The sequence below is a fragment of the Chelonus insularis genome, unplaced genomic scaffold (genome assembly GCF_013357705.1).
Source record: "Chelonus insularis isolate UGA/USDA-ARS -01 unplaced genomic scaffold, ASM1335770v1 scaffold_303_pilon, whole genome shotgun sequence".
NCBI classification, from domain to species: domain Eukaryota; kingdom Metazoa; phylum Arthropoda; class Insecta; order Hymenoptera; family Braconidae; genus Chelonus; species Chelonus insularis.
Genome location: NW_023276792.1, coordinates 116,803 through 144,077, shown reverse-complemented (window position 1 = coordinate 144,077; position 27,275 = coordinate 116,803). Strand labels below are relative to the sequence as shown.

Sequence of the window (27,275 nt, the reverse complement as noted above, 5' to 3'; positions counted from 1 at the left end):
ATTTGCTAACAGATTATTTTGGTGGGAAAATAATATTTTCATTAATTAAAAAAGAAGAGACAAAAAATATTGTGAGATCTTTTTAAAAGTTTCAGATTTCATTAACTTTTCTATTAACTTCAAGATTTTCCCTTTTGATACGCCCTAAAAAAAGAAAAATTAATGAAGGTCAGGGTATAACTGAGTAAAAGTAAGGAAAAAATGGGAAATATTTAAAAGAAAAACAGTTAAAAAGAGAAAAATACGAAGGGTTGACCTATAGTAGAAAATGACTAAACATAATGTTTGTGAGTTGAAGGGATTGAATTGACTTGGAATGTATGTCGAGTGAGAAAGAAAGGGAGAGAGGTGAGTGAAAGAGGGAAGCCAAGTTCAGGGGCAAGTCTGTGCAGAGTGCCAGGTAGCAGACAACTTACCACAAGGAAACTAGGTGGCTTGGGTTAGGGTTTGAGATCAGGAACCGACATCAAAAAAGCATAGCTAACGGTTCAGTTTCTTATTTCATTCTTCAAACAGACCTCCTCAATTTATTTGCCTTCCTTATCTGCTCCATTTCTTCCTCCTGTTCATTATAAATGAACCTTCATACAGGTGGAGGAAAAGGACAGTTCTCTCTCATCATTGCCCGTTTAGTGTTTCTTTCTGGCTTTATTTTTTATGCTTGCTCTTTCTTTTCTTGCCCTTTACTTCTTTACGTGCTTCGGATATACCCAAGTATGTTGCTGTACGACATATATCCGGAAAAAAAACCAAGTACCGTTTTTCGGTTGAACTTGGCCCAGAAACGATGAAAAAAAAATGGGGTTTTTAAAATTCACTATAAATATTTATCTAAGCTCAATCCGTAATAAATGGTCTAGTATTGATGTTATCTTTCAATCAACTTCTCCGATTTTTCGTCTTCTATGCTACTTCGAGTATTTTTGTAATAATTGTATTTATCTTAATCACTGGATCCATTATTTGGAGTAATGCGGATACTTGTATTATTATGAATGTGCTATACAGGAAACCTAAATGGTCAAAACTGAATCAAAATGATTATAAGATATAAAGAGTCATATCACAAAAGGGTTACAAGTAAAATAAATATTTTCTAAAAACACCAGAGTGGAGACAAAAATTACCATTTGACCTCGCAAAGCAAATCTGTTCTGAAGGCCGTCAGGCCTATCGATAATTGCACGAGGCTATTTATTATCCTTATGTTACACTGGGGAGAGATAATAAGGCATTGATTATTTCCTTTAAACAGGAACAATTTTCGATAAAAATTAATATGCTATGATTAAAATATTAAAATGAATGTTTTCCCGAGTTTCTTTCTTTCAAATGAGACATTATTAAATTTAATTAATTATGTAATTAAATATGGATATAAATGTGGCAGATAAGAATTTAAAGTACGCGAAGAACAGAACAGTGAAATGCTGCCCGAGGACATTCGCAACAGAGCCAGGGCGTGGTTTCCTAGTGCAGTTTTTGCCCGGCTAGAATGTACCAGGCGGCCTTCACCAAGATCAGGATACCGCCGCGCCCCGCATCCTAACTAATAATCTCTACACTCCTCTGACTTCTCGTCGTACCAAATTTATAAATCGCATTCTTTACATTTCATTATTTGCATGAAAATTATCCTATGACAGAAAATATCTATCACTCCATACATAAAAATCTTCCAAATAAAAAAATAGTTTTTTTATTGCCTAAATTATCAACAAAATAACTCTATAATTCAACAATTTATGTTTTTTTTTCACTCAGAATATCATTTCTACTGATAATTTATTAAAATCTCTTTTGAATCAATTTTTTTCTGAGAAATTAAATTCGAATTATTTTCATACATCACACATTAATTATTAATGCCTGTTGACGTCAATAAATATTTAATAATTTTTTTCGACATTATTTTTGTTGCAGACATCACCAGAACATCACTGCCAATGCGAGAAGTATAAATTCCTACAGAAGACATAAGTGATACACTGAACAACAGGACGAAAAAAAATCATCAAGAAAACAAAGAGAAATATAAAGCTTATCACTGCCATGATAGTCTGGAGATTAAAAATCTCTTTTTATGCTTCTCTGCCTACGCAACAAAAAAAAAATTTATACTAAAGGACTGAAGAGAATGCACTGTCCACGACAGGGAATTCGACAAAAACGACTGCCTTCATCACTAATAAAAATAATAAGATTGCAAATACTTGCAACATAAAGATACTATTGTTACTATTTTATTTTATTTAAAGAGAAAAAGATGCTATTAACTATTTTTTCTGAAAATATTAGTTCAACTACCAATGATTTTGTTTTCAATGGGAGCGATAAAAAAATTATTACATATTCATACTGTTCTAAAAACATGATCATAAATAGATTCAAAATATAAGAGAACTGAAAGTTTAATAAAAAATTAAACATAATAACTGCTATTAAAATTCTCGTTTTGCAATGCACAGTCTTCAGAAAAATTATTTTCTTACGACTACATAATTCTATTACCACCGGAGGTAAGACTGTTGCTCGAATCGCTTTTAATTGCGCATTTGATTTTGTCATACGATTAATCGTGTGTATAAAAACTTACTTATCAGCTACTATATATCATTGTATTATTAATATTATTAATTATTAATATTATTTGAATTAATAATTATTATTATTTTACATATAATTAATTTTAATCACCGTCATGTTCGTCGATCAATCGTTTGTAATTATAAGCAAACGTGAGCTTTTCCTGGTCGATGATTCGAGCAGGAAAGCATGCCTGAAAGTGTACGAGTTACCAGAGTCAAATTATACCCTTTCTCCTTGTTTTCTTTTTCATTTTATTATCTTTCGCTTATTTAAGAGATTTGTTTCATAACATTACATATTTAATTGGTACATATTTTTATCTTTTTTCTTCCTTGATTCTTTTTATTTTCCTTTGATTGTTACCTCTAAATATGTCTTGAGACTCCTTGTATCCAATGGTGTGATCCGTTAAACGTATAATTGTTTTAATAATTGATATGAGTAATTGAGGAGTATGTGTGTTCATACGTGATTGATTGAATAATAATTATACAGACAAATGTAAACAAGATTTATTTTTGTACCATTAAAATCGGGTGGTAATTCGATTTTATAGAATGATGATGTATGACAGTTTAAGTTTCGATATCACTAAAGAGATTGTAGAAGAAAGTAAGATTGTAAAATGAAAAGTTACAGAGAGACTTGATGATAAATTATTTGTAACCAAGACCGATGGACGGACGCGACAGATATATGAGTTAATGATGAATAATGTGTTTCAATTTACTTGAGGTTACGTTTGGAATACCGCGCGTTGTTATTTTATTATCACTGCGCTTTTTTTATTAATTGTAAAACGGCGTCTCTTAACGTTACCCCGACTAAGGCCGACGGTGTACACTTAAATTATTACCTTTTGCGAATTAAAATAAAATTGTAACTGTCCGTTTTGTACAATAAACATACAGTGTAAAGCAAACATTTATATTGTTTTTACAAAATTTAATTTTTTTACCCTGTTTACTACTAAAACCAAATTAATAATATTAATAAAATAAAAAATTTATTGTAATTTAAATTTAACCTAAAGGTAGATTCATCTCAATATTTGTTTAAATATTGTTTTTTTTTTTTGTAAAAAGAAAAGAAATAGAACATTAATAACATATAATAGATCGTTTACACTATTTTATTGTTACAATAATGCACTTATTATATTTATGAACCTTCAGTTATTTTGTTATATTAATTTATTGAATTTAAAAACTTGACAATAAATTGTTTTGTTTTTTTTCTAAAATCTCTGCATCTTAAGTAAAATAAAACGTTCAATAAATAATCGAGTTCTTGAGTTGAATTGACTTTTTTTATGTAATCATCCATGAATAATTATCCACAATTATTATTTTTAAACTTTCATAATTTTGTCTGAGTTAAATTGGTTGATTATTTAGCTTCTTCTCCGGATGGATAATTACAAAGCTCCATGTAAATCTAATGTTTTCTTTGTAAACTTGTTGTTCTGATTATAAATCTTAATAATTCAAATTATTATAAATGTAAACATACTTGTTTTGATAGATAATACAAATATAGATGAGATCAAGAAATGAGAAGAAGAAGCCTACGACCTTCACTTATAGAATACATCCATTCTAGAGATATATGAATAAGCATGTGAATATTTTTTTTTTTTGTTTACACTTACATCTTCATTACCGAAGGATCATAGTCAGTTTATGTATAATTATTCGATTATAGAATTTTTTGCATTTTTCATTAATTCGAAGGTCTTTGAATCTACGCTTATAAATCGATGACGGTCGATTAGTTGTGTACAATTCAAAAAAGGTAAAAGGTCGTGATATAAAAATGTTTTTTTTTCGTTTACCAAAGCCAATAAACTATGCTTTGGCTATTTTCAATAAGGAAATAAAAATATTTTCAATCGATGAAGAAGTTCAAATGGATTATTTTTATCAATCTATCGAATTTTTCTAAAAATTGTAAGAATAAAATTGAAAGTAATTAAATCATTTCTGTCAACTATAAGATTAAAACTTGCAAGGATAAAAAAAGCTATAGAATTGCATTTATTTTTATCAATTAATTTTATCATGATGTATACTTTCATTTTTTCAATAATATCCATTTTTCTTTTAACTGCAATAAAACTTTTATAATGATTTCTTCATAGTTTTACCACAAAAATAATATATGTAAATGTAAAAGCTAAGCTTATGTTGCATCATCTGTTTCGTGTGTGCAAAAAGAAATAAAATTAATGGTTGATAAATACTTTTATAAGTCATGAAATTCAAAATCTATTTATTTATTTCACTTGTCGATTTTATTTTATTTAATAAAAATTTTTTGTAACACATTAACGCTTTTTTTTGTTCTTTATTACTACAATGATACTGATTAAATTTGCAAAGATGAATTGCAATGTTGATTGAGTTTAGAATATTCATAATATCAAAAGACTACATCATTACATAGAATCTTGTTCGTCTTGTCACGAAAATTGGATACATCAAAAGTAAATTTTATTCTGATTCTCAATGGCTTAAGTTTCAATGGTGGTAGGAAAAATTGTGATGGATGCCCTAGATTGTTCTAGGAAATCTGAGGCTTATCTCGAAATTACAGGGTGTATTTTAGCAAATAATTCTCTCTAAATTGATTTTGGCACGCTGACTTTGAATCTATTATCAAATTACTTTGTCACATTACAATTTCAAGGTACATGAGTTGCGATGTTCAAAGGTAATATAGTTTTTAACAGTCTTTTTTAAAAAATAAATTTGGAGAAAAACTACTTCTTTAAACAAACAATTGTAAAAATCCATTCAGGCTAGCACGTACTTTAATTTTTGACCTCACAATGTCGTAAATTTTATAAAGAAACTAGCCATTCCAATAAAAAGTCCTCACTAAACTAACTTCTTGCGTTTTATGCGCTTTATGACAAAGGAAAATTCAATTTGTCGTTTCATGAATCTGTGAAAAACCAAAAATGTTTTGTCTTTTTCCACGTAGATTTTTTCTGATGATAAACAGCACGAAAAGTAATAAAATACTGCATAATTTCGTGACTTAACTAGATAAAGTGATCTGAAGAACCTTAGGCTCATTCCGTGTCCCAATGTACAAGAATAAAATATATACAGGACTACGCTGATAATTTGACTGTAAAAATCGCAATAAACACATAAATATTTTTTAACTATTGTAGACTCTACAATGAAGAGGATCAAAAAAGAAGCCACAAAATAGATATCATAATATTTGTGCCTTGACCTTGGTAACCACCGACCTTTCTTAATTTTTTGTTTTTTACTGCAAAAAGGACCCTTTTAAATGTTATGAGAGAAAATTTAGGCTGACTTTAAAAAAAAAAACAATTGCTCCACAAATTGCAGATCCTTCATTATCGCTAAAAAAAAAAATACATTACCATTACTGTCATAATTGTAGTTTAAAAATTCTAAAACAACAAAAACAAATAAAGAAAGGAATATTTTGACTTCTATAATTAAAAAAAAAAAAAAAACAATACATTTCAGAACAATGAATACCATTAATTACACTTAATGACACATAGTATAATTTTTTCCTCGTACAGAAAAAGAAGTTTATGCATGGAATAAAAGAGATATGTATAAATAAAAAAGAAAAAAAAAGAAATGATGAAAGAATAATATACGAAAAAAAAATTATCCACGAGCGACAGATGCTCGTCGCTTTTTCCCGCGGCAACGCGTCATTATTAGTGCCACTACATAATATGCAACATAATGGTGGCGTAATATGGCCTACGAGGTTGTATGCTCTCACCCGTCTCCCACTTTATACTTTTAAGAGTACATTATACGACCATCTGAAGGACGATTAAATTCGTGAAGTTTACTGTATCTTACAGATTAAATAAAATCTCAAATACGGAAGCTGCGATATAAAATTTTCAACATATGTTTATGAGAATTCAATGGGTTTGAAATGAAAAAATTTATTGAGTTTGTATTCTTCTTCTGCTTTCGAATCTGATAAAAGAATAGAGAAGAATTTTAATGATGCGTATCATAAATTATAAGGTATTCATTGTCTATAATGATTATAATTACAAACAATGAGATAATATACTGTAACGTAAATAATTCAAATGATATCTTAAAGATAAAATATTTTGATAAATTTAAAATTGTTATCGATTGTACAAAATTCATTAGAAGTGGTTTCAAAATTGATAATTAATAGAATGTTTTTTAATCAAGTTCTACTCGGAAGTTTGATGAAATTGATTTGTATTTTTGATTTTTTATACTTTTAAAATATTTTAATAATGAAAATTTGGGAGTGATAAATTTTTATGATTAATTGGAAATCATGTTTGATATTAACTATCAATGTAAATGACCCATTAGAGTTATTATCAAAGCAATATCATTAGTGATAAAGAACCCATTTGATTTTTTTCTTCTTAATAAATCCAAGAAGCAAAATCATTTATGCAGACTATTTACAGCTTCTGAAAGTCTTTTCTGAAGGCAGCTGGAACATGAAAAATAAATTTTAAATAACCATAAAATTGAACTTCATTACTTTTAATTTTGAGAAGAGTTACAAAGAATTTCAAAAGTTGAAAATTTGTTTTCATTCAAAGGTGATTCCCAAAATAGCCTTATTCTCCATGCATCTGAGCATAATGATCCCTCAATAAAAAATAATATACGTTATGAATCGAGTGGTATGTTAAATAATACCAAGTGGAATGCGGAAGACGTGATAGAAATGGTTAAACATGTGTTTAAAGGTTTCGTGACGGAATCAAAAGAAAGATCGATGTATGTACTGAAAATTAGAGAGCAAAAGAGGAAAAGAATAATTGAAAAGAATAAAGAAATTGGGATAAGCAGTTAGCCGTTGTCTAACGGGATTGCCTTGTAACTGCTTGACGTGCGGGAGTATCATGAATAAAAAAATGAGGGTGCTGAGAGGTGCAGACAGAAGAAAAGAGAAAAGTATGCTAAAGATCTTTCTACCCTTCAATCCTTCCGCATACTATTATCAAGAAATTTCAGAGATATATTTTTGCCACCCAAGTACTTCCCTTTTCTTGTGGTACTTTAAACTCTTACCCTGACATTTCTTTTCTTATCCTTTTAAGAGAAACACGCAACCAGCTTTCTCAAGTGCTTTGCTGTACCACCTCCAACCAGGTGTCTGAAAATTCGCCGGCTGTTTTGGGAAGCTTCCTGCCAACAGAGTTTTCGCAGTTGACGGTCTACGCCCAATTTTCGGTTTTTTTCTTTCATATTCTCATCACTTGATATGCGTGGCATTGAAAAACCCGAATGACAGTCATTAGAACTTGGCAATTAATATAAACTCTTATTCAACGTATTAGGTAAATATTTAATTAAACACCGAAATTCAACTTCATAGAAAGCCCATTTGTTATTTGGAGATATTTAAAAGTTATGTAATTAAATGTTTTGTTTCGAATACCTTCCATACGTTATGAAGACATTCATGAAAAATATAGTGATTACTTGAACATTTGGAGAAGTGAACAACTGTCTGAATGCACGAATGTAATTTGTTCTGTTAAAATATTTTTAAAAATGTTTTTTAATGCATCAATTATCCACCAATGAACTCTAAAAGTATTTATTAAATTAAAATGTTATGAACTTTGATTTGTAAAGAATGCATGCTATCAATAAACATTTATTAGACCGAGCAATTTATTAATTTTCTTAATGCCATAATTAAATAAATCAATTACTCGACGATGATTACTTGTTTTGATTTGTCATCTTGCTTTTCATTAAATTATTCTGACTTTGATATATTTTATTCACCACACCTTCTTTAATAAACTATTTTTAATCTTTTCTAAATGGATTAAAAGTTGAAAGAAATTCATTCCTATCGAGTTTATATAGAAACCAGAACAAAAGATACATTATTATTAATGAACTTATAAATTAATCACTCAATTGAGATATTTGGAATATGCGATTTTAAATGTAGCTGATATTTATAGTACAAAATGTCGATGATTCATTGCAATTAGAATGTTTGATTCTTAATTGAAGTCAATGAAATAATCAAGACTATTTATATACAGCTAACATTATTGGTGGTCTTTGTGAGTTACAACTTGGTAGCTTTAGGTTCTTAAACACGCGAAGCATTGATTGACCGAAGGGAGCAATCTCCGATAATACTAATCAGCCATGTCGCTATATGTCTAGACACTCACGATTAGCTGTGGTAAAACTAACAGGTCAATTGGGGTTTTGTTAATTTTTGATTACAAGATATTTGACGTCTTCATTACCTCGATATTCTTTACAAAATCACTAACCACAATGAAAGAGCAAATGTAAGCTACGGCAAGAAAAAAAACGATTCTTCTTTTATATAAGTCTTTTCCGCACCTACTTTTTCTTCTTTTGTACTCTAAATGCTCTGAAGTCTTTGAAATTAGCCGTAACTAGTACCGATTGGTAAGCATTGATGAGGAGAGTCGGTTTAATAGTGTGTCTAACAACTATAGATTTTAATCGGAAGACGAATCGGCTTAACGAGTGAAAGAAAAGTGAAGAAAGTCAGGAAGAAACGATGAGGTGGTCGTTGGACGAACAATGAACCACTCGTTCCGCATTCGTTTGCGGGAAAGATATTTCTGCGAGATTGTCGCGTAAGATAGGCTGTGATACCTCCAACTGGGAAACAACTTTCGGAGAAATGTCGACGCGATCGACCTCTCTTTATGCCTCTCTTCCTTGTTCTGCACAAGTCGGAAATCAGTCGAGAGCTCTTTATAATATACTCTTAAAGTAACCCTTTGCTGAAAGACACGTTCTTTTTGAAAAAATATCAAGTCGTTTTCAGCTTGACAAATCTTTTGGTATATTTTAAAAGATATTTGAAGAAAAAAAGTCGGGGTTTCCTTTTATCTTTTTTCTGACCAATCATCACTTAACTGAGCGACTCAACCTTTGAAAATCCAGAAAATCGTATTTAGTGAAAATTCTTTCATTTAGATTTTTTTTATTTATGTCCATTCTTATTGATTGAAAAATTCATTTCCGGGTTTATAAAAAGGCAAATAGTCACCCCCGGATGCACATATTTCTCTCAATTTTTTTGTTTTTCATCTGCGCGAACTTTGAGTATTTGACAAAAGATCTATTTTCCCTTTCTAGTTCATTCCCCAATTTTGTGTAGATTTTTTTAACCGTCTATTATAGCATGTTTCGAGTAAAAAAAAAATGATGCAGCTTGCTGATTAGTTAAAGGGAGGCTACAAATGGTAAAAAAAGAGAAATGGAAGAAGAAAGTCGTATAGAGAATCTACAGCTAAAAGGAGATGGAAAGATAAGTGTGTGTGCGGCCGGTTTTTCACGTCAGCCAGCGATCGCTTGTCGCGCGATACGAGAAACCCTGAGATGCAGGAAGTTACGCATCCTGCACGAACGGTCCATACATAGATACATACGTAAACTGCTCATCGCAGCAGTATCGATGAATCTCCACGGAATAGACACGATAGTTAATCGATTAATTTTTCTCAACCTTGTGCACAGGCCATATAATATTTTATGATTTTTTATTTCACCTATTGATCGTTGATTGCTGCAGAACTGAATGATAATTTCGTTTCTCTGCAACCATTCCGATTGAGAAACATTTATATACTAATAATTTGTAAATTAATCGTTAACTAATGCAGAGTTTTTAATTTAATTTTGCATAAATATATTTAATTTAACATACTATAAATGCCAAACATAAATGTTTTTGTCAGAAAAAAAATATTTACAACTTTAAAAGTTTATCAATTATATTAGATAATAATAAACAAAATATACAATTAGATTGTTGATTGTAATTATTTTAAATAAAATAAATAATTATAATTTATTATTTTTTAATAAGAAAAAATGTTCTCTGTTGCTGTAAATATTAATGACGATTTTTCTCTAATGATATATAAATAATATTTGATGTTTATGAATTTAAATATATTTATTAATAAATATTCATTTATTTCTTTTCAACTATTAAGTGCGAATTATATCTCTTCTCATATCGTTGTAATGTTTATTGTTTTTCGATAATATTTTTGTAAACAAGCAAAGTGAAATAATAGAGGATTAAGAAATAAATAAAGCCTATTATCGTTAATAAGGCTAGTGATAGTAAGTTATTTATAATCGCAATAAATACTCATATATTCGGTAAAGTGGCTTAAACTAGTCTCCATCACTGCTAGATAAGTGTAATAAATATAACTACGATTGTAAAGCCTTAGATTCAACTGCTATCTGCAATACCTTTTCTATTTAACTGAATATTCTCACTTTTAATAAAAGAAAACACATATTAATCTCAATAACAAAAAGGAAAACAATGTCATTTATAGTCAAGACATGAAATTGAATTTTCTGGATTATTATACTTGACATAGAATATTTTAAAGTGATTAAAATGATTTTTTAAAAGGTAGACAGAAATTTGACCTAAACGAGACTTTATACTTTACGAGAAATATGATAATCTAAGAATAAAGATTGGAGGGGAGTAAAAGTAGAGTAGATACAATTCCTAACACTTAGTAATTGTTAAATTGATTTTATACTAAATACAATGTTCTTTGATGACAAATAAATTTGATTTATTATGGAGATTATAAATTTTATCAATCATTACTACTAATATTTTTATATTTTAATAGTTTTATTATTGATTTTCTAACGAATCTGCTGACCTTATTGCTGCTAATAATTCATGCTTAGACACATAATATGTGGACACTGGACTTTCAAAACCACTAACTACGATACCAAGGGATTAATCATGCAAATTGCAGTGCAGTTGTACCTAGTATTTATTAAAATTTTTAATAATGTACATACATTTATGTATAGTAAGAGGCAAAATGTATGCTGTTGCATATGCTCGATATGCATTTACATGAATCTCCCCACTTTATTCTCTTCATTCGTGTGCTTGCATAAAATCCCGAAGATTTATTGCCGACTGTATATTATTCTTTCGTTACTTTTTTATTCATGATTTCATATATTTTACCGTTTGATGTTAAATTTGAGTATATATTTACGATCTCAAACTTTACTTATTTAACTATAAATTCTTGCTGTCTTCATGAGAGAAAGTTTTGTTTAAATGATTTTTCATAATTCCATTGTTTTAATCATGCAATAAAATAGAATTAAGTTGTAGATTCTATGAGCAAGAAACAAATAAATTGTTAATTTTATTCGAAGTTGGAGTTTTAAAGATGAAAAGATTATATTGATTTTCTTGTATTTCGTTATTTAAATGTTTAAAGAAAACTTTTGGGTGCATTCAAAAAATGTAAGCATTACTTGAATAAAATTTCGTCGAAGAACTAAACGAATTTCTTTTTCTTTGCCAGCAGGAGGAAAATTACTATCGTACCTTTGCCGTAAAATTTTACAACTTTTCTTTTGTTGGTGTGGTTTTTTTTAAGTCTTTTCAAGAGTTTTGGAGATAGTAATCGGGCAGACAGTTGTCACTAAATAGAAGTTTCAACAGGAAAAGTAACACGCAGTGCAGTTCAAGAAATTGTTAGAATTACAAAAAATAGGCCATTCGAATAGAAAAATGTTCACTTTGAAGAAATTTCATTTTCCTTTAAAATTGAAAACTATCAATTGTTAACAAATAAACATAAAAATTATTTCCCAATTATATTTCATAATTTAGCGTAAAACTTTAAAAATTTTATTATTATATTCTTTTTTTTTTCATTTTACATTGGAGTAGAAAAATAATTTTAAAAAACAATATTAAAGATTTAAAAAATTATCTAAAATAAAAAAATACTTTTTTAACAATAAAAAGTGTAAATTGTTACAAAATAAGTTTGTATCGAAAATCTATAGCTGTAATCCAATCAATCGGTATTTTCTAAACTATTAAAATGATATTCTTCATCGGTTATCTTAAAAGTCAGAAAAGTAGGAAGTTACCAACAGCTCTCTAAGATACCACCGGTCAATGAAACTTAGCAGAGTCCTAATTTGTATGCTGCAGATACAGAATTTTCCTTCTTGAAAAAATAGGAAAATGAATTGATTGCTAAATAAAGATAGAAAATTATGCTGATTTCAATCTATTTCTCTTGACATCTGGAGAATACATAGAATGATGGAGGATTCTCTCTGGAAGCATATCTGATTCATGTTCAGGAGGTTTTGAACGCGAATATCCTACTAGTTGTGGATTCAAGATGATACGGGGATTTAGTACGGAATCCCCAATAATTCCACTTGGATGGGAAGACGTGATGCCAATAGGTTTACAGCCAACCTCAGCGACATATTGCATCTCCGCAGAAGGTGGAGGATCACTTCTTATCGTCAAACACTTGCCTTGGATCAGGTAGCAATAGGACAATGCAAGTATGGGATTCCCTTGGTAAGGCTTTGCAAGATCGCGATTCACCGATAGATGGGAGTTGATGCCAATGAATGTGTATTTTAGGGGTGAAGGACTGTCAATTCCATGCTGAAATATTTGAAATGCAAAAATGTCAATTGGATGAGGGGAAAAATGGAGATATAAAATGAAAAATTGCATTTGACACTTTACTTTGAAAAATACGTGTAACCATAAAATAGTCGTATTGGTTGATGTTTAGTCTATAAAAATAAATTTGTTGAACATAACCGAAGAATGGACGTGAAAAATATAGGGTTTCATTTGGAATAGAATGGAGGACAGTAACCAAGATTCTTAAGGGTTTTTTCTTCAATACTCGTCGCTTTACCTCTCGTCGTAAAATTTTGTAGTAAGTTCTGAGCCGTGAGAGTAAATGTCCCGGGTACGCTATAACCAAATTTACGACTTGGCGAATCTAAACAAGTTTAATTCACGACACGACAACTTGGGTAATTAAACCGCTTGAAAATGAGCGCCTTAGTAGGATAGTTAAACGAAAACTCGTCGTCTTGAGATTATTGTTGTGGCCAAAGAAAAGGAAAAAAAATGAAAATACCAAAAAGCAATTACTGCTAGGAACACTTCAAACTCAAGGTACATAAAGATTAATTAATATAACTCGATGTCCATTATTTAAATATACAAAGGAAGAACATTCATTATGCAGGACTAAGTTTTAAATCGCATTATTAATTTTCATATTAACAATTTAAACCAGTTGAAGCTTTTAATTGCTCTTTCATGTTGTTATTATTAATGATTGTTTTAAAAAACGTATTTATGAACTGGAATTGTTAAAAGTATTAAATTAATATTTGTATGGAATAAATGGATGAATTTACGAATAATTAAAGTTTTTCATAAAATTACTACACAATTAGATTTTGCAATATTTAATGAATTTCAGAGATATTTTCACTAAATTAATTTATTTACAAATGAACAGTAATTTAGGAGAGGGAGAGAAGACACCATTCATCTACATTTACGCTCACAATGAATTCACACAATGATTTCGTAGAGACTCCACTTTTTTGTAACAAAATGATAATGAATGAAGGAAAATGAGCTAAATATAAATATAAAATAAATGCAAATATAAGTGTTAACAAGTCAGAAGATAATGAATTGATTGAAAGGAAAAAGTTATTAATGGAAGCAAAAAAAATTTTTTCCAGAAAAAATAGAAATGAATATTGATTCTCATGAGAGAGAATTGAAGATATTCAGTGATTTGAGATGTATTATTATAGGCATCATTGTAATTACTGCAAAAATTCATCAACCATATATCGTTAATAAAAAATTTGATAGAAATTATTCAAAACCAAATTGATGATTGATTTGGTTTCAAATGATTGTAAAAATATGAATTGCAAAGCGTAAACATTCAGATTGGATGAGAAAACTCTTATATGGATAATTAAATTATGAGAAAAAATAACTAAAAATTAAAATCGATTTTTCCACCGTAATTTATAGTTAAATTATAAAAATATTTCTTTAACTTCCTAATATTGACTTTTAGTCATGAATATAAGGCAAATTACTTCTCACATAATTATTTACTAAAATTCCACAGTTCCTTTTATGAGCTACAAAAGATCAATATGTGAGCAAAGTAAACTTTAAAATTGATGAATTGACGAGCAAATGACTCTATGTACCTTCAAAGGCAACTCTAACTTCTAACAATGTTAAATGAAGCAAATGTTCAATATTTGCAAAACGAACACCTTTAGATTACAGGTGTTAAGAGAATACGATCCAAAATTTTACAGTTCAATTGAACAAGTAGGTTAGTTTTGTATTCAACTACTTACTCTGCATAGACCGGAAGCCATGATAAGGAATGCAGCAAGACTTTGATGGCCACGTTCAAGTTTTGATCCTAACACATTTGCACCTTGCCTAATATCATCACCTTCTGTTGATGCTTCGTGAGACTTAAAGTCTTCTCGACGTAAACGAGAAATTTCAAATGGATCTCCCATCAGTTCACCTGATGCTTGAAGCTTTTCTGCATTGTATACTGAACGTGCAACTGCGTTATCCATTACAATCTGAAATTTATGATCATAAAATTTCAATGTTTTCTTTTAATTTTTTACCAACTTTTCATATTTTCATGCATGTGGGACACATTAGTCATTCAGCTTGACACTAAGCTAAAAATATGCGCATACAACAAATTATTTTGAAGAGGAGAAAAAAGGTGTAATGAAATAGATAATTCATTCAAATTCGTGAGAAAATTATTTTTAGAAATAGCGAATTTTATATTTTAGAAATTTTGTATTTTTTTTGTTGAAGGAAGGAGCTGATAAGCCCTGAATCTCCAAGTGAATAGTCGCGAGTAGAATATGTACATAAAATAGATTTTTGTAAGTGAAACTACTGCATTATATTGCAAAGGATGTATTGTAAAATGTCAAGAGACAATTGACATACAATTAAAATAAATGAGATTATTATAATGATTGTATTTTTTTGTTACTTTTTAAAAAAATGTGGAAGTCACATATTTGAAAATAATAAACATTATGTTTGTAATTGCTATGAAAATTTGTAGCATACAATATACAAGAATTAGAATAGATCATTGAGGTAGAGATATATTATAAATTGAATCAATGGCAAAAAATATACTTTAATACATTTTACAATCTATTAAATGCTTTTAATAATAAAATAAACTCTTCATTATAATTGTAATACAATCATTAATATTTAATAAATTATTTTAATTATTCAAGAAATCATTTTTCATTCAATTATACATTTTTAAAAATTAACTTCAAAAAACTATTTTGAAATCAAGAATTAGTAGGAAAATCTGCAATTGCTCATTACATCTGATTTAACCAAACTTTCGTTCAACATAAGGGAAAACATCGAAAAACAGTGTTCTTGTATCCATATAAAAACATTAGAAACAGTTAAACCGAGGTATCTACTGATTGCATTTCAAAACTAATTACTTGAAGAAATATAAAGGGCAAAAAAGAAAGGAGTATTTGATAAATTACTAGACTTTCTGACGAATGAGCGAGTGAATTAGGAAGCCAGACACGAAGTAGAAGGAGGTGAAGGCATCTCTTATATCATGTCTTAATGAATTCTACACATCCAAAGAAACCCGAGGGATGACTTGAGAGATAGAAAATTTTATTACTCTGTCTACAATCTTTGTAGCTTGGATAAATTGCGAAAAATTGTTCAAGATCTTATAGTATAAAATCGTAACAGGTGGAAACGATAAAATCCATCCAATTTCTTACTTTTAACAATTTGAGTAGAATTACAAATAAAAATAAAAAAAAGCACTTACCGAATATCCAGTTCCAACAGCAAGTTTTGCTGGTGTCATTAGGGTAGCTATTGTAAAAATGTGTGGATTTACAGAGCATAGTGCCATTTCTTTGATGTGAAATAGGGCGTCTGTGATGGTCAATCTACCCTCAATGTCAGTGTTGGTGATGCGTAATCTTCGCCCGGATTTTGTGGTAATCACCTCATCAGCAACGTACCCATTTTCTCCCACACTATTTCGCAAAACGCACAATGCAGCCACAACTTTCACCGTTGGTGGTTGTAGTAAATTTACCACCTGTCGTTATATTATTCTTTTACTACGTAAATCATGTGGTAAAAAAATTTACTTTAGGAAAAACTCAATCTTTGTTTAAAGCTCTAAAAGTTTGTTTACAAAATTCACCAAAATTAATTAAACTTGATTCAATGTGTTACTTAAATTTGGTATAAAGAAAATATGTAAATATATTATCCAATTAGTCTTACTGCAACTGGACTATTTTAAACTTTATTTTATAAAAATATTTCAGTTAAATAAATTAAATTTATGAAACCGTATTTCATCATTGAAGGCACACCCCTATACTCAACTTGACTACCTGTTTTCTGATATGAAATGCTAATTGACATTTTCTACTATACCTTATGTGCACGGTTGAAACATGATGTGCTTAGATAGGTATTTTTAGTAATAATATTTTACATTATCACTATAACTGTGAAATAATTATAGCCTGAATCTTCAATCAGTGAATTTATGAATTTTTATCAAACAAATAAGTACAGATGAATCATAATACCGTACATCATTTTGACAAAATATGAATTTGTGAGAATTAGAATAATTTAAGAATAAATAAAATTCAATACAGTTGAAAGAAAATTTTTTGTTGATTGAAACAATAAATCAATAAATGAGAAATTTATGTCATAAAATGAAATAATGGTGTTAAAAATGGAAGTATTTCAATTTAACATAAAAATTGAAAAATATTATTCATTTAAAATGAATTTTATAAATGAGAAAATAGCTATCTAACCATTAATCGTTTTTTTCATGTATATTTTCTCAATATATAGGGCAATAGTTTATTCTATGAAAAAGAAGACAAATGATTCAATGTTGACACTTTGTTTCACTTAACCTTGTGTCCCTCTCTTGTCTTTTGTGTTTATTATGTACATATACAATGTCTGATTTTCACGAAAAGTTGGATGAAATTTATATTTATCAAAATTTTATTATTTTAATTTGAAAGAACTTGTTAAAGAAGAATTCAAAACCAATTAATTTTAAAATCATATAAAGTAATAAATAAAAACACTATTACTGTAACGCAATTACAATCTAGAAACTTCCGATTTCACTAAACTCATCCCCCCGCGAACTCATACGAATTCACGCGAACTTTACCGAAGAATACCACTATAGTAAGATTCAGTGTAATTTTTTAAATTTAATAATTCTTATGTACTTATAAATGTTTTGCGGATTTATTGATAAATATTCTTCAACTATTTTATAGATCCTTGAGTGTAATTTAATCATTTAGACAAAAGAATGAAGACATGATTATCTTCTGTATGAACGGGACATTGTGTATTGTAAGAAACATGGGGTGTTGAATGAAGTTTGTAAACTTGTCACAAATGGTAAGACACCAACAAAATTGTTTCATCATGAATGAAAACTATCAACGTAATTATTTAGAATAACTACTAAAGATGTTACTAATAATAACTATGTTCTATTAATGAATCGTGTGGATGGATTATCTTATTTAAGTAAATTTTCGAAAGAGCTTTGAATAACAAATCGCTTATCGCATTCAAAAATTATAAAATACGTAATATACATATTTATATATAAAAAAATATTCTTCGTTTAACGAATTTCATTATAACTACATTTTTTTTATCTGACCTGAAATGTCATTACTTCTGACTATTATGATTTGTAAGAAACATATTGAAGTGAGAAATTTCTAAAAGTTTGAGAAAAAATATTCTTCAACATACAATTTAACAATGTAATGTATTATTTATATTTTAGATAACATACCTGTAGAAATCCAACACATGCACTAACACCACATTTATGTCTAGATCCTCCAGAAGACATTCCTTCAGGTTTCTTGCTCGCACCACCAGTATCATAAGTCACTCCTTTGCCGACAAGAAGAAGAGTCTCCAAAACGTAAGAAGGATTTTGTGGCTCATAAGTCAGGAATATTATCCTTCCACGATGTCGTGGTATAACCGAAGCAGCACGATTTACTGACGCAAAGAGTGGATATTCTTGTAGAAGAGTTTCTTCATCACTAACAACCTGAACAGTCACGTTAGAACCATGAAACAATTCTGAGACATACTCTTGAATTTTACATGGTGTCATTCGCTCAGGATCAGCTCCACCTTCGTTAAAAATTTCAAACTCATTTAACTCTTGTAATCTAGGATTCGTGGCTAGCTTAGGATGTCAATGGATGACAAGGAAGGCTTTTAACCGGAGAAGTGAGTAAAAAAGAGAAGAAGGAAAAGGTTATATAACTTGAAGCTGGATTCTCAATTAGGATGAGGAGCCAGAGGGACTTTTTGCTTTCTCCTGTCTTTTATTCTCTCTTTCTCTCTGGTGTAGCTAAAGAACCTCAAGTCATTTTTCCTTGTGCCCGTCGCTTTTCCCGACAGCGAAGAAACTCCGTCGTTTAGCCGCCCATCGCTCCTCATCTATCCTTTATCTCTTCATGTTCTTCCTTTTTCTCTAGGTACTCGAAAACTTTATCGCAAACACCTCCAATGAAGCGACACGGGAAAAGAGCAAAGAAATAGAAGATGAAGAAAATTGTTCTTCATCCTTCTTTATACTTCTTCAGCTTCTTTCACCATTCGCAGACTTACCGATATCTCTTGCGACGTATCTGCCGCTCTCGAGTACCGATGCAAGCTTTACGATGCCCTCAAGCTTTTTACCGCAGATGGGACTCCAGACTCCCAGCTGACATGTCTTGTAGCTCTGATCGGCGCACATCTCTCTCACTTCTAGTGGCTAGAAAAAAAATTTGATATAATAGATGACAAACTGTACTTTTCAACAAGTTTAACAATCTTGTCTTTCTCAACTTTTTTTATGAATCATTGAAATTCTTGGTACTTAGCTATAAAAAAGTTTCAAATAACGTTATTATGTTCTCGAAAAATATATATCTGTTGAATATGCTGTTAAATATTAGTTGAATATATTTTTTTTAATTTCTACATTGCTAATTTCATGGTTTCAAAATGAGCTTGAGCTCTAAACAATTTCTTTGTGAAAATTAATTTGATAAGTACTTATTCTGAGATTGTATTATATTTCATCAGAATTTCGATGGCGTAGTAGTCTGATCAGTGATACTTCTCAAAATACAAACGCTTTACTTTATCACAGTCATGAAACTTAGGTATCTACAGGGTTCTCACAATGCAATTGGATACTTCAAAAACTTTGCATATATTAAAGAATACAGTTTTAGATGAGATCTTAGTGAACTTTCAAACGTAAACTGAGAAAACTTGAAACTCTATCCATCCGTTCCCATTCGAACAAAATTTCCTCAAGATTATCGGAAATTTTTATAAAACAATTTTATAATTTCAATTTCCTTTGACCCTTTAATATTTTAATGAATAATAGTTTTACCTTGAAAAATATTTCGAGCTTACAAAATTATTTTTAATCAGCTCAAACAAAAAATTAATAATCTATTTTCCCCTTTTCAGAAAGAAGAAACTTTAAAGAGAAGAGAAATCATTCTTTGATAATTTATAACGAAGATATGAGCTATTAGAGTAAGAAACTTATCCTTTACTTTTAACTCTTTGAAGAAATAAGTACATAATGATCACCGAGAAATCACTTTAAAACTGAAGATACTCAGTTAAGAATACTTTTTGGCTCATCGAAATAAGGAAAATTTTTACAAAAATAATATTGAAAAATGGAGCAATCATACCAGTAATAAACAATGAATACTATTATTTATTTTTTGACAAAAGTGAACATTTGAATGTATACATTCTAGTATATATATGCTTGATCTTGTATATTCAAATAATTGGACAGATAAATAAAAAATTCCTGTTATATTCACAATAATTAATTCAAATAGTGAAGAATGTCATCAATAAAACATTTTTCTCATTTTCAATCAATTTTTTACTCTATCAAATGAAAAAGTTTTATTGAATAAGTTGATCAAAGTTAAATTGAGTTCTCTGAGGAAAGTAAAGGTATTTTACTAATTAGGTCGCTTGATAGCCATACTATGATTGAAGAACGCATGGCATTTGTTGCCTCTGGCTTCATCCAGGAGTGAACAAAACTTACGTTACTTCCTGATACTCAAGTGATTTTAACCCTTAGGGTTGAAAGTTACCTTACAAAACTAACTTAACACAGCTGCTACATGTATGTTTCTTCTCATATATTCAGTATATATAATACATGAAATAGAACACATGAAAGAAAAGATACCTATAAAGTAGTTAGTTTTCTAGAACAAAAGAAGCTGCTTGGCTAGTATGTATAGAAGAAGATTCTTAAGATAAAGTTAGAGAGTCTTCTTGTGATGATGAAAAATATTAAGATCAATTCATCGACCTCAAAATGCTTAAAGAATACTTGAGTAGTGAAACAGCCCTGAGATAAATTTAATTTTATTAAGTACTTAGGGTAAATGTCTTCACCGCGGTCTAAATATTAAAACCCTAAGTTTAATTATTATTAATTAATTTATTAAATCCTTTCAACAATGGTTGTAATAAGAAAATAGCTACTTTATTTAATCCATTCTATAGAAAAGAAATTCATTGATTTTTATCAAAAGACCAAGTATTAATTTAAAAATTTCACTCCATCGACAATAGTGAAATAAATATAAAAAAGTTAAAAGTGGATGAAACAAGTTTTTCTTCGTTAAAATAATGCAGCCAGTCGATAATTCGATAAAAAATTTTATTATACCTTAAGCATGTGAGAGTAGGGGATTACTAAAAGTTAAAACGCACTTGTAGAAAATGAGTTTCAAATCGAACTAAAAGTAACGTGACGATTCAGCAAAGAAGTCAAGGTAATCGAAAGGGAGAGTAAGTAAGAAGTGGGAACTTAAGTAGTACTTACAACATAGAGACCTTCCAGGGCGCCAAGCAGAGTGACCAACTCCACGTTTTCAAAGTGGGAATGAGGTAGAAGAACTATCATGGGACATCTTATGCCTGCTTCGAAGGCTCTGTTATCATAAAAGCATGGTTATGAATCTAATAACTTGCACATTTTAGATTTTAAAAAAATTGTTATCAAACTATTCAAGGTAAGTAATTAAATTGATTATAATAGCGAAAGAAAACAGCTAAACAAATAATTAGATAAATTATACCACACTTATTCATATTTTAGATAACAAACGCAAGCTCTTTGTTATAACTGCTAGAGTTATACTAAACTTATGTTTTATTAGTGTTTCTAGTAATTACCCACATTCTCTCGCTTCCAAGTTGGAGAGCAATAAAAATATCGACAAGATTCTGTATATAACTAATTACGAATGTTCGTCAAAGAAATTACTGAGTATACATATGTATTTTACACTCCATTATCTTTAGTTAGAAGTCTCAATGAAAATTAAGTTAAATAGAATCAACGTTACAACTGGAGCTATATGAAGTATCATTTCTGAAAATAAATTAGTTTTAGTTACAATTTATTTAGCGGAATGAATTTCAATAGACGTGAAAATTAATTGAATGAGATCACTGAAGTGAAATATTGACGATAAAAATGGAAAAATATAGCATGAATAGACATTTAGTTAAAATTTACCATTTTTATGTATTTTTTAACAGTTTTCAAACTTTTTTCATTATTCTTAAGATTGAACGTATTGTATCGATTTTTTCAGTAGATTTAAATTTTTGGATTACAGAGTAATAACTATTCGTTATGAAATATATAGTAGATTAATTTCAAATTTAAGAATCAAAAATTAATTCTTTTTTTTACGTTATAAATGATATATTACAAAAAAAAAAATATTTTATCGGCGTTTAATAGCAAAAAATATGTATCAACAATAATTGATAATTCTTTTTTTATATTATTTTTCAAATTTCTTTTATTTACAGATCATCACTTTGCTGTAACTGCAGACTGATCTAAAAGAATTAGAAAGAGATAAAATATAAAAAAATAAAGTATGAAAGTATTAAAATATTCAACATCACAATAAACACTTGTAATATAGAAAATGTATAGAAATAGTGAGCTGAGATGTATTTAAAATTGGAAAAACAATTTTCGTAATTGAATGAGAAAGCGCGATATGCTTTACTGTATTCTTTCATTCTCCGTTTTGCTTGTATTCGCACTCTCTTGCCGAGGTACCGCGTGTGCGAAATTACCACTGTTGAGGCGTGAAGTAAGAGTACCAAAACGTTATTTACAGGGCACTAGTCGAAGCAAAATAATAAAGAAAAATAAAAGATATATATTGGATACCGATAATGAAATCAACGATCAATTGAAAAGAAATTTTCTCATTGACATCTTTACTGCGCTTTTACGAAAATCACGTTTTTTCCAATAAAAGTTAAGTGCTTTTAATAATAAGCTACAGCTTAGTGTATGTTTTAAGCTACTTAAATGAATAGTTTTTTTGTTTGACGAAAAATTTATAAACGATATGAGGTCAAATACAGACTAAACGAATTCTATAGCAATCATTGCAATTAATTTTATAATAATGGAAGTTATATAAAATTCCTCTATTGGTGTAATGAAATCACTTAGGATCGCGTTGTCTGTCACAAAAATTTTTAAATAAATTATTTGAAATTTTCTAACGGTCTATAATAATTTTTGAACTGTCATGATTGTTTACGTTATTAAATACAAGAGCACGTAAATAAATATGTTGGTTCAAATACGATCAAACCATCACGGAATTTTAAAATTCATTTTTAAAACATTTGCTACAGATCGACTATACGTAATTCTTTCCCATAAAAAATAAAAAAATAAATATTTATATAAATTCGATTGAATTTCAACGGTTTATTAATTCCTATTTACTCTATTATGCTTTTTTGTTTTTTCGATATTTTATGCATTTATAGAACATTTTTATGAGAGTGAGAAATCATTTATCGAACTTTCAACGCTTTATAAATCTAATTAGTTATTTGAAACATGGCCTTTTGATAAATTTATTACAAACACCAAAAAAACTTTATTCTTATTTTTTCCATGCGTAAGTTTACAGTCAAGAAATTGGTTAAAATGCAATGAATGTATGGAGTTATATTTTTGTAAAATAAATGAAAAGATAAAGAACAATATAGGGACTGTCTCAAGCAGATAAGCCGCAGTAAATTGCATTTTTTTCGTGTCCGAATTTTTTTTCTCGCAGTATATTCGTTGAATCCCTAGAGATTGATCTCGACGTGATTACCTTTGGATTCCTCTGCTGGCTGCTTCACTGAAACTCCGTACATCGTGATAGTCTGCATTGAGCGGACCAGTCGGGCTGTAAACGAATCGTCTTGCTGGCAGATTGATGGGCAATACTGCACCGACTTTACCAAGTGCGCTATCAATTTGAGCTGCGGCATAAAGAACGGTCTTAAAGGGCTCGGGCTCATCGACTCCTGGTGGACAACTGGACACAAGGATTATACCATCGTAGTTAGGAGCACAAATACTCGTTTCAATCTTCACCCTACATGGCATCCATCTGGAATCAATCCAAGTGATTGATGAATCTTGAATAAACGAAATACTATCGTATACTTTTAATATAATCGATCACTCGCATGTCCACGGCTCGAAATCGCTTTCTACTACTATTACCCCTATATCATTTCCTTTTGAAAACGCACGTTTTACCACCATTTTTATGTGCACCTCTGATGAGACAAAAATGATTTTCAATTTCAGTGTAGATTGTTATCAAGGAAAAGCCTCGTAGTCTGTGTGTTTACAAATACTCTAGTGTGCATGCAAAAAAGGAGACCATGCTGATACATACACAAATACAAACAAAACAAAAAAATGATAAATGACAGTGTGAAAATAATTACACAAGCTATTGTAACATACCAGGTACCATTTAAAAGTTTTTTTTATATTCAATTAAATCGAGAATCAATGAAACTGGAATTGGAGTAATTTGTGTTAAATATAGAATTACAATTTGAGCATTTCTAAATTAACTAAATGGGTTAAAAAAATTAATTGACGGTTAATCTTATTTTTGAGTATCATTTTGTCTGTAAAAAATAGAATCAAATAAGAAATAAATAACAAGAAATGGATTTTAGCTTATAAAGAAGGGAAAGATTAATTATAATAAAATGATCCTGAACAATATTTGGAGAAAAATGGGTTTTTTTAGAGCTCTTTTTAGTCTTATTTTATCTACTAAATGACCGTAAATATATATTTTATCGCCTGGAGATATTTCATATGTGTTTCAACTTAGATTAAGAATTGATGAGATCGTATGAAAAAGAAAAGGTCGTTGGTCGCGTTAATGTCAAGACAGCCGAGTTGAAACACTCGTTGTGTCAATCGTAAAAGTCAGAGATTCGCCTTGAGAGCTTTTCCAACTTTCTTTATTCTCCTTAAAAAAAACATGAAAGACGAAAAAAAGTGTCGTACTTACTCTTCTGAATATCTAGGTTCTCATCACATCAATATAATTTTAAATTTTATTTTTAGAACAATAATCTCTCTCAAATACTTACCTCAAGTCTATTAACATCTTGAAAATAATGATTAATTCTGTTGGATAATTTAAGAATTTTTAGTAAAAAAAATAATCGTTATAACCAGTAAGAGGTTAAGCTAATTATAAAATTGTTTATTTTTTGTTTGTTTTGGTTACTATGATACTTGATGATAAACAATAAATAGATAAGAATGTTGTTATTATATTTATTTTAAAGCATTTGGCAAGTGAAAATCATAAATTAATCCTCGTCAGGGGTGTGCATAAAATTGATATTAATTCAAAGATATATTTTCTTTTATCATATGAAACTTATTCAACCCAAGTAAATTGACTTCGCGATACAAAAAAAGATCCGGCAATTCTCCAAGAATTTCATTTAAATAATGAAGAAAGATTCGATTTGGCCGGTTGGGGTGTTTCGAACAGACTGAAAGTTGGATTTACTCCAAGAGATCCTTTCTTTTTCAACTTCTCCTCATTTTTCTTTTCTTAAACACTCTTTTATTTTCAGTTTTTTTTATACTTGTGTTTCATTTTTGCCTCAGTTATTTTGCCAGAATTTCTAACACATTTGTCCACAAAAGGTGACAACGTTGAGAAATATAAAAAAACATAAATAAAATTTCCATTTATGTCTACAATTTTTTTTTCTCCAATTAATATTTCGTCTTTTTTCAGCTCTATCTTCCTTACTATATAAAACCAGTTCTTTTACAGACGATTTCAATAAGATAAAAATACATCAAGATGATTTAAATACAATATAAAAATTTACCATTTTTACTCGATAAATAAATTATTCTCGCTTGTCAAAATTTCAACATGTATATGAAATATTTATTATTATTCATTTGAAGATTATTCATTTATGTCATACATTTGTGATTTGGAATATTTAATTGTGACTGATATTTTTATTACAATATTTTAGTTCACAAAAATAATAGTTATGAGAAAGTACAAACTGTAAAATGATCTTCATTCAATTTCCTGCTGGGTGAACCGAATAATAACGAGCATGACCGCAAATCAGACCATGAACAACCCTTCGTAGCATATGTATTAGAGCGCTGGCAGTGCAAATTTGAAATTTCAGACGATTGCATCGAGTAGCAAATCGAGGCACATTTGAAATCGCTAGGAAATAAACGTTCGTCTCGTACCGTTACCCCAGGCAAACTCAACGAAGAAGATAACAACCCCCTAATCTCTTGTCGTTGGTTCTACAGAGACGATAAGCGAGAGTTCGACCTTGTCGTTCAACCAGCCGGAAAGTCATCTTGATTTGCCTTTCCTTTTTCCTCAATGCGACTCTATGCGAATGGAAATTAAGTACTTACATTGATATAATCTTTCTGGATATTATTTTACTCCTGAAAAAGCTCAAATATTCATCACTAATTCTAGATCAATTGAATGCTCTGTTTTTTTTCGTTGAATTGTAAAAGCTTATTAGTATAACAATTTTAATAATATTATTATTATACTATTAAATTTTTTAATTCAGTCATGAGAAATTTTCATCATATTCAGCACCTATGTTTAAGATAAATTGTATTTTAAATCATGATGACTGTTCTGAAATTAACAGATTCATAGTTTTAAATAAAAAGAACTCTTGTGATTCATAAAAATTTTGGTTTGTTATTTGACAATAATTGACTCTTTTAAATTCTAAACAATTTGAATTAAATTTCCTAGCTACAGTTTAACTTATTGAATTATTAATTATTCTATATTATATAATAATAACAATCTTACTTTACATAGATCAGATATTGAATTTATAAAATTCAATATATTTATCAACACGTCTATAAAAAAAAATTCATTGGAAATTGTAAGTAAAATATTTTCTAGCTTAAATATTTTTCTTTATCTTAGAAACAATTTTTTTCAATTCATAAAATAAAAGGTGATAATAACAATTTTTGTATTTTCATAACTCTGCATATTTAACTTCATTTTTCAAATAAAAAATAACATAATTGTTTCATAATCACTATCTACACGTACTTATTACTTTCAGATTGAATTTTTTGCATGTTCTTGAGTATATCTAGAACTTGGAATCCAAGTTCTTAGAAAAGTTTTACACTTAATACGACTTCTTAGAACTTTATTATTGTCATAATTTTCTGTGCAAGATAATTAGCA

General features: G+C 29.2%; 1 protein-coding gene across 1 annotated transcript; it reads right to left on the bottom strand.

Annotated features, from left to right (window-relative positions):
* Window positions 1–12,490: 12,490 nt before the first annotated feature.
* On the bottom strand, window positions 12,491–25,182 carry Dip-B (Dipeptidase B). Its single transcript, XM_035093959.1, has 8 exons — window positions 25,132–25,182; window positions 23,838–24,119; window positions 21,512–21,620; window positions 19,252–19,399; window positions 18,416–18,768; window positions 16,370–16,648; window positions 14,862–15,101; window positions 12,491–13,104 (listed from the first exon to the last, which is right to left on the bottom strand). The coding sequence occupies exons 1-8, from the start codon at window positions 25,146–25,148 to the stop codon at window positions 12,694–12,696; spliced, it is 1,839 nt and encodes a 612-aa protein (XP_034949850.1). The 5' UTR covers window positions 25,149–25,182; the 3' UTR covers window positions 12,491–12,693.
* Between the last annotated feature and the right edge of the window lie 2,093 nt (window positions 25,183–27,275).